Below are 16,412 nucleotides of genomic sequence, written 5' to 3' on the forward strand. Positions count from 1 at the left end.
TCACCAGGCTGGAGTGCAGTGGATATTGGCTCACTGCAACCTCTACCTCCCAGGTTCAAGTGATTCTCCTACCTCAGTCTCCTGAGTAGCTGAGACTACAGGCATGCACCACTATGCCCAGCTAATTTTTGTATTTTTAGTACAGATGGGGTTTCATCATGTTGGCGAGGATGGTCTTGATCTCTTGACCTCGTGATCCACCTGCCTCGGCCTCCCAAAGTGCTGGGATTACAGGCATGAGCCACCGCACCTGGCCAACATTTGCATTTTAATATGTATTCTGAAGGACCAAATAGCTGTTAAGGCTCAAAGGAATTTTAGTTTTCTACTTGCGGAAGTTCCTTGTCAAGAAGTAAGGAGTTTTCCTGTACTCTTGAGTCACTTCACATTGGCTGTGACTTATTCTTCTGCAAGAGCGGGCCATGCTGCCCACATGTGGGGGCATTGTTCGCTTATAATACACTGTGAGCATTGTGAACGGCACCCCCATCAGTCCCAGTGGGCCCTGCTTTTTTCGACATTATTTTATTAAGTAAATAATAGCCACCTAACCCAAACACGAAAAGGTTAGCAATAGTTCTTCTCCAACTTGAGCTAAGCCCATTTAATTACCCATACTGTACACCTCTGGTGAATCCGTCACCCCGTGCAAGATCTGTGGGGAGGCATAGAAGGGCATAGCAAGGCCCTCTTCTTTATGGTGTTTAGGAGTCTGTCTGGAGAGCGAAGACACCACCACCAGAATGTTGCCTCTGAACCTCCCACCCCGGGCAAATGCTCCCTCCTGGAACTGTGGGCCCTCACATCTCGCCTCAGGGATTTGTCACTTCCTACTCGTTAACCACAAGGAAGTCACAGACTCCTTGGTTGGTAGAATCTGAGCTTTTTCGACATCTCCTACAGCCCTGGCACAGGCCAAACATAGAGCAAATGTGGAGAATGAAGACATGAATAACTAAGATCATTTCCTCTTCTGTATTTTTCCATGGGACAAATACTACTCAGAAAATAACCTAGCAAAATCCAAATGCTTTCATGTGAGGCGCGCTTCTTCCATTGCTTCATTTCCTGTAGTGGGTACCAAGAGCAGCTAGTGTCATTAAAAAGAGGGAGCCAGGGGCTCCCAAAGACCAAGTGGCCATCTCCTCTGTACGTTTTGCCGAGAGCGCATCAGGCCAAAGTCTGGTGCATCAAACTTTAGTAGTTTCCCATCCCGGCTCCCAGTTGGCTCCAAGAAAGAAAAGGGAAATGAAACTCATGTTATCACCATAGCTGGAAGGGGCCCAGAGAGGGTTCTTCTATCTGGCAGGAAGGGTGTTAAGAGTGGCTACATCCTGTTTGTGCCTGGCTAGTCATGAAGCTTCCCAGGACTTCCTTCTCAGTGGCCTTGTTTTCCTTCCAGATCTATCCTCAGATTCCCTGACATTCCTTTGTCTTTTGTTACAGCTCTGGGGCATAATCAAGCAAGGATACAAATGCAAAGGTAAATCAATGTTATTTTGTTAAAATTTTTAAAATGTGACATTTTGGTTAAGAGTCAAATTTGGTTAAACTACAGAAGCTCTTGTCATTATTCAGAATTTCAGTCTTTTGGGTCAACGGCAACTGAGAATGATTGCCTCTGAGGAGGAGTTCCTGGAGTTTTGGAGAGCTAAAATTGGAATTTTATCAACACACATAAATCTAGTTCTTTTGAATCAGAGGCATCCAGTTAAGGTGGGAATTCTGAGTGGGACAAGCCTAGCTAAAATATTGTATATAAGAAATTTTTCCTTCAAAGAAAAACACTACTTACTATTTCTATAATCCATAGGCACTTCTTCCCACTCACACTTAGCTATTCTTTTCTCTACTAAATCACATAGATGGTAACAGAAAACAAGGAGAAAACTTAAAATGTATTTTTGTCCTTTTCAGTGAATGCATTCCTCTATATTTCCCATTTAATTAAGTTTATAAACAATTGAATAAAATATATTTGACAAATGCTATATGCATGTATATTAAGCATTTAGGAATGTGTTGCTACTTGTACATATATGATCAAGTACACATTATTGTTATTTAAGAAGTTGCTGGACACTATGCGGACAGTTTATATGGTTCTTTTAAGAATCTTACAATGCTTTTGAAAAATATAACAAAACTACAAAAAGAAACATCTTAATCACAGAATACCTTCAGATGAATGTTGTTCCCCTAGCATGCCTTTTTTCTCCAGTTATTTTCCAGTATTTGCTCCTCATTTTGCATGAACAAAAAACTTCCCAAATCTCAATGGAAGCCACTGTTTAACGCTCAGAAGTACCTTCCCATTAGTGCTTCTCTATCACTTGCCTTGGTCTAACTTAGATTTTTACTTTCAAGCAGCAAAGATACTGCAAGAACTTATTGCCCAGCAGTGAGTCATTCGTTTTATTCTGGTTTCTATCCTCATACCCTAAAATACACACACACACACACACACGCGCAATTTTATAAAGATGAAAATATATTATACCTTTGGATTATCTCTTGTATTTTCTTAATGGCATATAAAGTGAAGAAAAAAACTAATTAAAATAAATTGAACACGTCATTAAGACTTTTTGGAAACAAGATCACTTAGGGGAAAATGGGTATTGGAAATAGTTAGAAAGGTCCTCTTGGACGGTAGGAGAGAAATGATGATCTCTATTCAGTGATTCTCAGTGAAGTGTAGGACCCTCACCATAGGAAATAATTGGGAACCACCATCTGAAGTGGCCACATTTTTCTACCCCAAGTAGTAATTAACATTCTATTACCTTATCTAAAACATACTAATGGGCAATTTCACAGACTCTACTGCATACCGTTTCAAAGCATAAGCAAATACAGAACATATTTACTGAGCATCTGCCCATCTTGTATTGTTTCTATACAAAGGAAGGAAGCAGAAGATGTAATCACTGGCCCTGAAAGGTTCTGCAAAATGAAGAAGAGTAAAAAAGTCCAGACAAGTGCTGAATGGAGGAACACCTCACAATAAATGATCAGAGGCAGCAGTTGGCCTGGGAGAGACTAGAAGCTGAGGCTTCTTGCCCTCATCCTGCCTTAGGCTCTCTTTGTGGGGATTCCATCTAAGCCTGAGAAAGACTCTCAACCCCATTTGATTTGCATTTAGTTTTGGGCAAAGGCAACTGACCTCTCAGGCTGGACTCTATTTGCTCCCTAGGCACAATTGCTCATTAGGTCCTCAATTGCATAGAGAATCAAGCTGAGCAAATGTAAGAGAACTTTCGGAACCTCAGGAAGGCAAGTGTGGACCAATGGCCCCTTTCCAGATGCTAGACACACCCATGGGCCTGAGTTCAACTCTGAAATTCAACACAGAAACTGGGGTTGGGGAGGGGAGGGCTGAAAAATCAAGTGCCACCCTGGAAACTCAATCAACATCAGACACACTAATCATCTGCGACACCCTTGGAATTTTTCAGACTGTGGAGCCAATTGTCACAAACAGTGCAAAGACCTCCTGGTTCTGGCCTGCAGGAGATTTGCCCGGGCGCCCTCTTTGAGCAGTGGTCATGGGTCACTGCCTGGAAGCCCCTCGCTGCCCCCAGGTAATGCCCTCTGCCTTCTTCGCTGCCATGGTCTCTCTCTGCTTACCTCCTCACACTTGGACCTCATTTAGGTTCTGGGTCTAAACCCAGTCAGTCTCTCTAAATGCTAAGGCCCTCTTTAGGGTGAGCAGCAGTGGCTGAACCCTTGAATCATCCTTGCTTCTCTCTGCTTTCCAGTCTCAGGAACATGTAGCTTGCCTACAGCTAATTGAGTTCTGTTCCTTGTCGGTTCCTCTAGGACCTTGCATGCCAGACTCGTGCTGTTTGCACTATCCTTGATGCTTTGCTATCAAGCAGTCAGATGTCAAATAATCACCATCCTCTTTCACTTCCAGCACAGGATGAGGTGTTTGAGTTCCCTGGAGTCACTGCTGGACACAGGGATTTAGACAGCAGAGCCATCACACTGGTTACAGGCTCTTCTCGCAAGATCTCCGTGAGGCTACAGAGGGCCACCACCAGCCAGGCCACCCAGACTGAACCTGTCTGGTCAGAGGCTGGCTGGGGGGACTCAGGGTCCCACACCTTCCCTAAAATGAAATCCAAGTTCCATGACAAAGCAGCAAAGGACAAAGGCTTTGCCAAATGGGAAAATGAGAAGCCCAGGGTGCATGCTGGTGTGGATGTTGTAGACCGGGGCACGGAGTTCGAACCTGACCAGGATGAAGGAGAAGAGACCAGACAGGATGGTGAGGTAAGTGCTAGGTCAACCCACAAAGAAAACCAGAAGAAGAAGGCTGAAAGTGCTGAGATGAGCGTGACAGAGGGTCTGGGGGGCAGCCTGGTAGTTCTGAAAGCAGAATGGTTGGGAATGAAGACATGTATCACTTTTAGTCTTGCCACTGGCTAGCTATGTGGCCCTGGACATATGTTTCTTCTTTCTGGATCTCAGTTTCATGATGTAAAAAACTGAACCAGATCAAGTTCTGAAACCTAGTGAAGGCTGTCGTGTGTGCGTACTGAAATGATGCCCCAGAAGCCCCTGACTATATATCCAAGATACCAGTACACAATACAGATCAGCTTGGTTTTCCAAGCTAGAACCAGGGCCAGAGTCAAGAAAGGCAGTGGAAGCAAAAGCCTTTTAGATAAAGGAGAATTGGAAACTTTTGACTCTACTCAAAAGAAGCTTTTGACAGCATCATGGAAAAGGGGGTGGTAAGAATCAGAGATACACGGCCCTTGAGGATCTCTAAACCAGGCTCTGCCTCTGCGTGAGCAAAATCATGCAAAGCAAAGTAGGATGCAGATGGAATTTGTTAGAGTATGCTGACATAGAAATTGATTCAAGATGGAGTTAGATAAATTTATTAGTTAACAGTCTATAGTGTATTAAGAGAAAGGATTTGAGAAAATTGGCATCATATTCCTAATGTTTAAAGCAATGTCATGGAGGACAGCCATTGCCGCCCTGTCGAATCGTTCTCATAAACAGAATATTGGGTTAGGCAGAGATCCTACTGGATCAAGCCAGTACTCTTTAGTCTTATGGGTGCTCCTCCACATTCCACTCTTCAGGAGACCTAAACACACCTCTCCATACATCTCTCCATGATGAGAAAAACTCCAAAGACCTTTAACCAGAAATCCCCCTAGTTCCTTCCTGATTGAAGGCAGTGCATAAGGAGGCCACCCATTATCTCTGGTCATACAAGGTTTATTGTAAGTTTCTGCTGAAACACTTTTTTTGTTTCTTATAACATCCACTTTTAAAAACAGCTTTGAGATGTAATTCACATGCCATGAAACTGACCCATTTAAAAATATACAATTTAGTATACTTTCAGTATGCTTTTAGCATACTCACAAAGTTGTGCAACCATCACTACAATCTAATTTTAGAACATTTTCATTATTCCAAAAAGAAATCCTACACCCATGAGTAGTCACTCTCCCCCACCTCACCCCAGCCCTAGGCAGCCAACTAATTTATTTTCTGTCTCTATAGATTTGCAACACCCACTTTATTTTTAACATTTCCCCCACTGATCATCTTGGCAACTGTATCAGTCCTATCCCCCTACTTCTTTTACTGGCCTAGCACAGTTCAAGCTGGGAATATAAACGGGAATAAGAGAAAGATCATGATTTGGTGCCAACAGCTCTTAACCTGAAGTCTATTTAATGACTTCAGGGGGTTCATGACAGCACTTTATACTTTATATAAAATTATACATGAACATATGCTCACTTCTGGGAAGAGGAGTCCATGCATTAAACAGATTCTCATGCGGGTATGTGATCCAAAAAAGCAAAGAATCATTGTGCAAGACGATTTTCTGGATTCCCTGTCTAGGCACCCCATACACCAACTCAGCCTGCAGAGGCTATTTCCATGGGTGCTGTAGCTGCCCCTGGAATCTCAGAAAAAGAACTTCTCCAGGTTGATGGCAGGATGCCTACCAGAGTGCTCAGGATGGCACCCACCTCATGGGCATCTCTGAATTTAGAGGAGAACCTGCTTTTGTTAAACAAATAGTGAAATTGGCCATGAGCTCACTACTATTGGCCTCTCACAGTTCAAGTTACTTAAACTGTGCTTCTGAGTTAGGAGAAGTTCACAGCCTGTTGGGTGTAAGACAATCACATAGGTAAGATTTCCTGATCATTAATCTCTATAAGGAAATATAAACAAGTATCTGGGCTTTTAAAAAAATTTAAATTTGTTTTCTGGAAATTGAACTTTTATATTCAAATGCTCTCTTATCCTTTCTGTGTTCTTATCTCTCTTTTTTTTTGACAGAGTCTCACTCTTTCACCCAGGCTAGAGTGCAGTGGCGCAATCTCGCCCCACTAGTTTTTGTTTTTTCAGTAGAGACAGGGTTTCACCACGTTGGCCAGGCTGATCTTGAACTCCTGACCTCAGGTATTCTACCTGCCTCATCCTCCCAAAGTGCTGGGATTACAGATGTGAGCCATTGCGCCCGGCCATGTTTTTCTCTTTTAAAGCACAGGGATGATTCACTGACCCCAAGTATTTAATTTCATCTGTGCTAATTAATGAAGGAAGTATGCTCTTGTATGAAATGCATATGTATGGTATATAGTCTCAGTCCCATAGAAATCAGTAACAAATGAGATGTTTGCCCTGTTTAGGGAATAAGCAAGAAGGAAAAAAAAATGACAAAATTATACCCAGGGGTTGAATATGTAGACAAAGGAGTTTTTAAATTTAAGATTTTTTTTTTTTTTTTCTGCCAGGCGAGACCAATAAATGGCATTAGGAGCACTGACCTACACATTTATTATTTAGTATCAGATGATGTTTGTGAGTCCTGTAGTTAAAAACTGTAGAACGCAGAAAAGGTACTTGTGTTTGTAATCCGTGTATTTCCTCCAACAGAGTTCTAGGATTTATACTCATTTTAAAATATAAGGGTATGAACATTTTCTGTGGCAGTGTACCTCATCTCACCGATGACCACAGAGCCCCTGCATGTCAGAACAGGTCAAGATTACTCTCTTGGCAGTAAGAATACATGCATTTCCTTTAAACTTCTTTTATTTTCCTTTATCTTCTACTAAATTAAATTTAGTCAACAAATATTTATCATAAAAATGTTGGGAAATGCTGACTAAATAAAATGGAATATGTTTGTGAATATATGTCATATACATATATAGTCATACATATGTACATACACATATGTAGATTGATAGGTTTTCTCAGTGCCCTTATGCACTAATTTACACTGTGGATTTCTAAAAGGGAAACCTTTTAACAAGAATCATTTTGAGGAACTAATGATTTGTGGTATACCCTTTAAGGTCAACATCCTAGTTGGACTCCATATAGGAGTCTTCAAGAGTTCATGTGCTGGGTGAACTACGTGATCTCTCTCTCTCTCTTTTTTTTTTTTTTTTTCTGAGACAAGCTCTCACTGTCCCTTAGGCAGGACTGCAGTGGTACAGTCATAGCTCACCACAGCCTCAAACTCCTGGGCTCAAGTGATCCTCCCATCTCAGCCTCCTAAGTAGCTGGGCCAGCAGGCATATGCCACCACACCCAGCTGGTTTTTATTTATTTTTTGTAGAGACGGGGTCTTGCTATATTTACTAGGCTGGTCTTGAACTCCTGGTCTCAAGTGATCCTCCCACCTTAGCCTCCTAAAGTGCTGGGATTATAGGTGTGAGCCACTGCACCCGGCTACCTATGTGATCTCCTAATTCCCACTAAATCCTGAGACTATGAGGTACTGATCATTTCAGATATTCCCTCAAATTCATCTGAAAAACTGCTTTCTAGGAACATTCTTACTTTGTTACATGAGATCCAGCCATGCAATAGGTTCCAATTTGTGTTTCAGGATGGCTGACTTCAGGCTGTGGAAACGGAAGGCAATAATGTTGGCTTTCGGAAGGGCAAGGTGAGAAACTCTGAAGAAAGCTCTGACTCTCAGGAAGTTATCTGGAAAGATACCTGGATGTTTACTGCCTTGGGACACTGTGGGATCTCCATGTTTGGACTATGGGACAGAGAAATGACCCTAACTATGAACTATTTATTTCCTGCTCCCCTACCCCTAGTTAAGTGCCACAAAGACTGTGTTATGTAGTCAGTACTTTTTTCATGTATCTTTCTCTAGAGCCATTTATATACGGGTGAAACGAAAGCTTTTTTGCATGTACTTGATACTCATTCTGTAAACTCAGACTTCGCTTTTTTTGTGAGAATATCCTTTCAATACTTTTATAAACTTTTGTGTGTGCTGTGGCGGGAAACAGTTAACAAGGAGATGATTTAGAGGATTTTTTTTTTTTTTTTTTTTTTTTGGTCTGCCTTTTGGATGGGACCAGGACTTAACATTTTCCTGAGGACAAGGAAGCTCTTCAGACACTGGAATGCAGTGATTCTTCTAATGATGGTCAACTGCAAGAGAAGCTATTTACATTGTTCCTACCATACAGTTGCTATGATATGTAACAAGTCACACATGTATATATCACACAAGTCTTACCAATTCTGCATCACTAGGAAGCTATGGCATGGTCGTGAAAACTCTCCTAATACTTATAATAGCCATGGAAGAAAATTATGCTTGTCCCTTCTGACTGGGTTAAGCCATCTTTCTTAAGATTCCTGAAGTAGAAATAGCAATTAAGAAATAAATTCAAGTTTTGAAGGTTAACATTTAGCAGAAAAACAAACCATTGAATCAGCTACTAGGTGACATGCAAAACAACCATCAATTTTTTAAAACTCAAGAATTTCATGAAAAAACAAACAAACAAAAAAAACTTTCGGTTGTAAAAGAAAACCCTTGTTCTCTTCCTAAGAAACAGCCTTCCACAATTAAAGAATATTCATAGAAAGAAAATAATCACAAATCATATTTGATTAACATTTCATTTAAGCTTTTAAAATATCAATCTTTTAAGTAGCTCCCATTTACCCAAAATAACTAGTTATGGTTCTATTTCTTCCATGATTAGAGGAGAGAGAACTTGATTCAAGATACTGAAAAATAGAGATGGGACTGAGCCTGTGAATGACAGGAATGATCTGTTACCAGGTGACTAGTCGGAAACTACCCCACAGAGGTGCACTGGTCTGCATTTGGGGGCTAAAGTGTGTATATTCCATTTAAAATGGAATTTGTTTGTATTTGGGGCAGTCTACAGTGAAGCCTTTCTCCTTTCTTTTCTCCACTGAGGACAGTTCTGCTCAGCAAAATTGTTGAGTACCTGTTCCGGCCAGGTCCCATGCTATATGCACAAAGTTAAGAAAAACTTGGTCTTGGCCCTTGAGAGCTGACAGCCCATGGGCATTAAGGCAAAGTGGTTCCAGTGATTTAAAATATGGTTCCAAATATGCTAAAACCAACTTGTGCCAACCAGATTTACAGATTGGAAATACTGCAGATGAAGTGAAGTTATCAGTTGAGGGAGCTGTGATTAAGCTGGATAATAAGAGAACACGCCACCTGTAAGCACTCAGAAGGCAGTCATCCCTAGATGTTGGTTTCATGTATATTACACTATCTACTACTACCCATAAATGCAATAATATGCATGTTAACAACATTAAAAACAGAAAACAGCAATCTAAGTACAGGAAAGCTTTTTTGTGTGTTTAAAACAATGGAAGAAAATTCAGGAAGAAACGTGTTAATAAACATTGTACTGTTCTTTTGCTTCTCAAAGGAATTATTCACTTGCCACTTTGGTTATTTTTGAGTTTTCATACATAGGAAGTTTTATATTGTCAGCCTTCCTATGACAAAGATATTAAATGTAACGAGTAAAAAATAAAAAACAAATAACTATGTATATACATATATAAATTACATATGTGCCTGTATATTGTATGTGTATATACACAGTAAGTCCTCATTTGTCCATAGATTCTTGGAAACTGCTATTTTAACAACTTGAAGTTGGTCTTGAAACAACTATAACAAGACCAACTTTTTTTCTCATCAACGTTGTAATAAAAGGAAATTGAATGAAACCACCTTGTGGAGGACCAGTTTGAACACTTCATTTGACTTAAAGTTGCTGTTCCCAAGAACCTACAGACCATGTTAAGTGAGGACTTACTGTATACACGCACACGTGCACACTCACACACACACACCCCTACCTATTATTACTTTGCTGAAGAATAATTTAAGTCTATGACAAAACTGCCTTATAATTTTGATTATATCATTTACTGACAACCAATGACTCTGATGTTTCCAATCTATCAATTTACCATAATCAGCAAAATAAACAAAATAGGCAAATCCATGATGGGGCAAAAAGAACAATCACAATTGACTCCTCCAGACCTTAATTTTGTAGGTTTGATGATCACTGTCACCCAGAAAATTGAAAGAAAAAACAAAAGCAAACTCTTAACAATGAAAATGAGGTATGAGGGCAGGATTTATAAAATGTTTTAATTGCATCTTCATTGGAGCATCTATGAATTGACTGATGCTTTCTCAGATCTGCCTAAACCAGAGAAGCCATGATTGGTTATCTGAACCCTTATGTTGAGTGGATATCCTCCGAAGCAATAACGTCCCCAGATTTTCATGGTAAGTCTGTACAATGGACAGAGGAGTTTGCAATTTAAAAATGAAGGCAGGACTTCTACAGAAGAGAACGTCAAACTGTTATTGATGGTAGGAAGCTTAATTATTCCTAAGATAAATATCTTAATTTTGCCAAAATATATAAAGCTCTAGAATGACTGAGGAAATCAATTCAGTGAAACTGCACCACAAAAGTGTACCTTTAGCACGCAATTCCCAACCAGATTGAAATCTCATCTTGGCTGCTTATAGTCATGGAATCCTGGGCAAGTCAGGTACATCTAATTGAGCCTCAATTTCTTCATTTGAAAAAGAGAGATTTCACCACCCTCTTCAACTACCTCATAGAGTTTTGGTAAAGATCAGGTCAGATAATATATGTAAAAGTATTTGTAAAGACCTTATGTTGTTATTATTTTGCAATTAAGCAGGATTCTTCTCTAAAATTGTTTCAAGAGCCCAGATTTTCTGTATATTATATGGCTGTGTATTTGGAGGCTCTAAACCCAATATTTAACTAAATTTTCTGTTAAAAAAAAGATTTACGGTGGCTCATGCCTATAATCCCAGCACTTTAGGAGGCTGAGGTGGGTGGATCATAAGGTCAGGAGATCAAAACCATCCTGGTTAACATGGTGAAACCCCGTCTCTACTAAAAATACTAAACAACAACAACAAAAAATTAGCCGAACGTGGTGGTGCGCACCTGTAGTCCCAGCTATTTGAGAGGCTAAGGCAGGAGAATGGCATGAACCCGGGAGGCAGAACTTGCCGTGAGCTGAGCAGAGATGGTGCCACTGCACTCCAGTCTGGGCAAAAGAGCAAGACTCTGTCTAAAAAAAAAAAAAAAAAGACTTAAACAGAAGTATTAATGAAAATAGTCAAAACAGATTTTCTTATTTCTGGCACTATGTGTGTGTAGGATTAGTTCTTGTTTGATTGTAATACTGACTAGTCTTGTCCTGTTTGAAAATAGACCAGCAAGATTAAGAAACCAAATGGGTAAAATGTAAATGAAGTTAGAGAAAAATCCATATATTGGGTATATGTAAATGGGATACAACACAAATATATTTAAAAGGCTGGCTCTTAAAAGAGTTTATTAGTTTACTACAGGGAGACAGGAGGAAAACAAACACTACTTTTTAAAATAAAAAGCATTTACTTGATAACTGGAATGTATTTTACAGCTATTGAAGGTGGGTAAGTATAGGAAACTACTTGGCATTTTAAGCCTTCATCAGGAAATGGCTTCCTCCTGGCTGCATCTAAAACGTGCTGGCCTAAGTCTAGAGAGCACCCAGACCTCAAACAAAAATGATTATCTTGTGTCTTAAAAATGTTACTAGCATATCATGTTGGAATTCATGCCCATTCAGAATCTAAGTGACATGCAGTTTATCCACAGGAGCATAAAAGAAGAATTACTTGGAGCATTCTACAAGGCAACTGGCCTGAACACCTCAAAAATAAAATATCATGAACAGATAAAGGAGGGAAAGGGCAATTTTGGGTCAAAAAAGATTGAATGAAACACAATAGTGAAATGTGATGTTACAAACCTTGATTGGATTCTGGGTCAAATACTGAAGAAAGCAGTGGCTCACGCCTATAGTCCCAGTGCTTTGGAAGGCTGAGGCAGGAAGACTGCTTAAACACAGGAGTTCGAGGCTGCAACGAGCTATGACTGTGCCACTGCACTCCAGCCTGGGCAACAGAGCGAGACAATGTCTGGATTAAAAAAATAATAAAAGAAAAATGTAAAGCAGGCATTTGCGGGGGCAACTGGAAAGATTTAAATATGGAGTATAGGCCGAGTGCAGTGCCTCATGCCTGTAATCCCAGCACTTTGGGAGGCTGAGGTAGGCAGATCACTTGAGGTCAGGAGTTCGAGACCAGCCTGGCCAACATGATGAAACCCCTAAAAAAATGCAAAAAATACAAAAATTAGCCAGGCGTGGTACCGCACGACTGTAATCCCAACTACTTGGGAGGCTGAGGCAGGAGAATAGCTTGAACCAGGGAGGTGGAGGCTGCAGTGAGCCAAGATCACGTCACTGCACTCCAGCCTGGGTGACAGAGTGAGACTCTGTCTCAAAATAAATACATAAATAAATAAATAAACAAATAAGGAGTATATATTAATTGAACTATTGTATGAATGTTAACTCACTTCAGTGTGGTAACAATTTTATGGTTATGTAGGAGAATCTCTCTTTTTAGGAGAAGTAGTTAGGGATAGAGTATCAATATTTGCAACTTTCAAAGGGTCAAAATTTTTTAAAAGTTTCTATTTGTGCAGAAAGATAAAAAGAATGTGGGAAAACACCAAAATGTTGACTCTAGGTAAAGGGTACATAGATGTTCATTGTACTATTTTTTAAACTTTTATAAAGGTTTGTGATTTTTTAAAAAGTTGGAGGAAAATAAATCATTATTCCTTCTCTTACTGGAAATCATTTTAAAAAGCATCAATGAGAATAAAAACAAAAAACAGTTTCAATTTGCAGAAAAAGCTGGTGAGAACTGAAATCCTGGCCCGACAAAGGAAAGATGGTCAAGAGCATCAGAGACTTGCAGGATGGAGGGACTTGCAGGAAGGAGGACAAGGACTGACATCGCTCTGGGAGAGAAGGATTCAGTAGCTGCAAGTATTTAAAACATACACACAAGGCCGGGTCCGGTGGCTCACCTATGTAATTGCAGGACTTTGGGAGGCCGAGGTGGATCACTTGAGGCCAGGAGTTCAAGACCAGCCTGGTTAACATGGTGAAACCCCATCTCTACTAAAAATACAAAAATTAGCTAGGCATGGCAGTGCGCACCTGAAATCCCAGCTACTCAGGAGGCTGAGGCAGGAGAATCGCTTGAACCCGGGAGGCGGAGGTTGCAAGTAAGCAAAGATCATGCCACTGCACTCCAGCCTGGAGTGAGATTCCACCTCAACACACACACACACACACACACACACACACCAGGCGGCAGCAAATATCCCGCTCAGAGAGAAGGGGCACACACTGAAGTACAAATCCTCAATCCTTGTTTACAACAGAAGAAACAAGGACATGTTAGCCGGTGGCAGGAGCTTCCCGGGCCTGTTTGGTTCGGAGAAGCAGGAGAGCCAGGGCACACTGACAAGCAGTATTTGCTGGAAGCAATCTGCCTCTGTGACAGCAGAATGCCAGAGGATCTTTATGATGAAAAAACCAAAAAATCCCATAGTTGCCAGTGCCCAGCAAGATGTTAAGACTAACTGAACTCACACTCAAAACCTAGGATCGTAAGAGAAATTTGACAGGGCCTGAACACTACCCTGGTTCCTTCCCTAGAGGAACTTCCCCCAGATTTTGAATAAAAGCTCAAAATTAAAACAGAGGTAAAACCAAAACCAAGGGAATATGAGAAGATAAAAAGAGGACAGTTAGACAGATGTCGGAGAACTCACCAGAAAACAAAATTGCTACAGAGCATATGAAAATTGTTTCTCCAAGAATTAAAGCTACTTAATGAATTCCGGCTTCACAGAAATCATGGTAATAATAAATGCTTATTGTTTTATGTTACTAGGTATTAGGGTATTTTGCTACACAGTACACATGAATATAATATCCTACAAGGCAATTAAACCATAATCTTTGAGGTTATCTTCTCTACTAGACAGAAATAATTTACACCTCTACCTGATAAAAATGTTGCATCTTAACCATTTTCTGGAAGTTAGAAACTGAGACCTAATCCTCAGTAAACAGTAAATGAAACAAAATTACATTCCCCTAAAGAAGGTTCCTATATCTCTGTACTATTGACATTTGGGGACACAGAATTCTTTTTTGGGAAGTGGGAAGGGGGCTGTCCCTTGCACTGTAGAGTATTTAACAGCATCCCTGGCCTCTGCCTTCTGGATACCATTAGCACTTCCTTTATAACTAAAAACGTCTTCAGACATTTCCAAATGTCCCCTAGGTGACAAAATTGCTCCTGGCTGAGAACCACTGTCCCTGCATCAGAGTCACCTGAAGGTTTGTTAAAGCACAGATTGCTGGGCCTCATTCACAGTTTCTGATTCTGTTGGTCTAGGGCAGGGCCTGAGAACTTGCATTTCTAAGCTCCCAGGTGCTGCTGGTGTGGCTAGTGCTAGTTGGGTACTGAACTTGAGAACTGCTTCTAGAAAGTCAGATGGCTCTCAGGCAGGTTTGTTAGACACTGCTGCAGACTGACACCCAAAGGACATACAGCCATCTTCTGCCTCATTTCCAGGTTTTAGATCACTTTTTTTTTCTGCAATCCTTTCTAAAGAGGAGTGTAAGGTGAAGGCAATTCTACATAAAGGTCCACATTACAGCAAAATTTTAAGTCTTTCTAAATATCAGCGTAAATGCAAAAACCAAAGCAAAGAGACCCTATATGAAAGATGTTTAAAAGTTATAAAAATAGAAAACAGAACTTAATATAACAGAACTAAGCTCAAACATCTGTTATATAAATATAAACGGGCTAAACTCATTTTTTTTAAAGGGTACTCAAACTGATACCACCACCACCAGAAAACCCCAATTCTATGCTGTGCACAACAGACCTGCCATAAAGTGATTCACATGGTGGAAAACTTTTTTAAATGGGCAAATATACACCAAACAAATACAAGCAGAAAGAAAACACTGATCATAAATATAGTATCACACAAAATTAAGGCAAAAGGCACAAAAAAAGGCTGGTGCGGTGGCTCACGCCTGTAATCCCAGCACTTTGGGAGGCCAAGGCAGGTGGATCACCTGAGGTTGGGAGTTCGAGACCAGCCTGACCAACATGGAGAAACCCTGTCTCTACTAAAAATACAAAATTGGCCAGGCGAAGTGGTGCATGCCTGTAATCCCAGATACTGGGGAGGCTGAGGCAGGAGAATCGCTTGAACCCGGGAGGTGGAGGTTGCGGTGAGCCAAGATCGCGCCATTGCACTCCAGCCTGAGCAACAAGAGTGAAACTCTGTCTCAAAAAAGAAAAAAAAAAAAGGCACAGAAAGACAGAAAGAGACAAAAGTAGGCCCATTTTAATGTTAAAGGATACAGATCACAATCAAAATATAATTATGAATATTTTTGTACCAAATTATAGAGCATCATCATTTATAGAACAAAAAGAATAGATTCAAAGATACACAGAAATGTATTAGTGGTATAGAATATTTATTATCATCTAACTCAGCTCATGATATAACCAAGTACCAAGTACACAAAAAATAAGGCGCTTAGACCTGTGCCATTCAACACGGTAGCCGCTGGTTACATGTGGCTAATGAGCAGTTGAAATGTGGCTAGTCCAAATTGACAGGTGCTGTAAGTACAAAATATGCCAGATATCAAATACTTAGTACAAAACAAAGAAGGTAAATATGTTGTTAATAATTTTTTCTATTGATACAGGTAATAATCATGGTTTTGATATAATAGGTTAAATAAAATTTCACTTTTAAAAAACTTCCTTAACATGATGGCTACTTTAAACTTGAAACTGAATGTGTGGCCTGTATTATATTTCAATTGGACAGTGCTCCTGCTCTAGAACCAATTAAAAAGGCAGATCTAAATACTTATAACAATGAACACATATATAGTATTTATTTCATTCCAGACACTGTTCAAAATATTTTGCACATATCAATGCATTGAGTCCTCTCAGCACCCTAAGAGGTAGATGCTATTATTATAGCCATTAGCCATTTTATGGATGAAGAAACTGAGGCACAGAGAAACAAAGTAATTTGCATAAGATCACAATAGAGAATCTGACATTTGGTTCTCATCAATCT

At 40.1% G+C, this 16,412-nt stretch overlaps 1 protein-coding gene and 1 long non-coding RNA gene across 7 annotated transcripts in view; one reads left to right on the plus strand and one right to left on the minus strand.

Moving 5' to 3' along the window:
* RASGRP3 (RAS guanyl releasing protein 3) overlaps positions 1–9,868 on the plus strand; it is a 128,834-nt gene extending 118,966 nt beyond the window's left edge. For 5 of the 6 annotated variants that reach the window (XM_073022920.1, XM_038006782.2, XM_038006781.2 and 2 more), the window contains 4 exons: positions 1,447–1,483; positions 3,459–3,584; positions 3,920–4,278; positions 7,892–8,281. In XM_073022920.1, coding sequence (XP_072879021.1) covers positions 1,447–1,483; positions 3,459–3,584; positions 3,920–4,278; positions 7,892–7,900 — 531 coding nt within the window. In that variant the 3' untranslated portion in view covers positions 7,901–8,281. Of the gene's footprint in view, positions 1–1,446; positions 1,484–3,458; positions 3,585–3,919; positions 4,279–7,891; positions 8,282–8,381 lie in introns of those variants that run through there. The other variant, XR_012095260.1, reaches the window with a different exon arrangement.
* Positions 9,297–12,278, minus strand: LOC140713314 (uncharacterized). Its single transcript, XR_012095261.1, has 2 exons — positions 12,169–12,278; positions 9,297–11,439 (listed from the first exon to the last, which is right to left on the minus strand). It is a non-coding gene; the product is annotated as an uncharacterized lncRNA (long non-coding RNA).
* Positions 12,279–16,412: the final 4,134 nt, after the last annotated feature.

This window comes from Chlorocebus sabaeus, chromosome 14, assembly GCF_047675955.1.
Source record: "Chlorocebus sabaeus isolate Y175 chromosome 14, mChlSab1.0.hap1, whole genome shotgun sequence".
Lineage (NCBI taxonomy): Eukaryota > Metazoa > Chordata > Mammalia > Primates > Cercopithecidae > Chlorocebus > Chlorocebus sabaeus.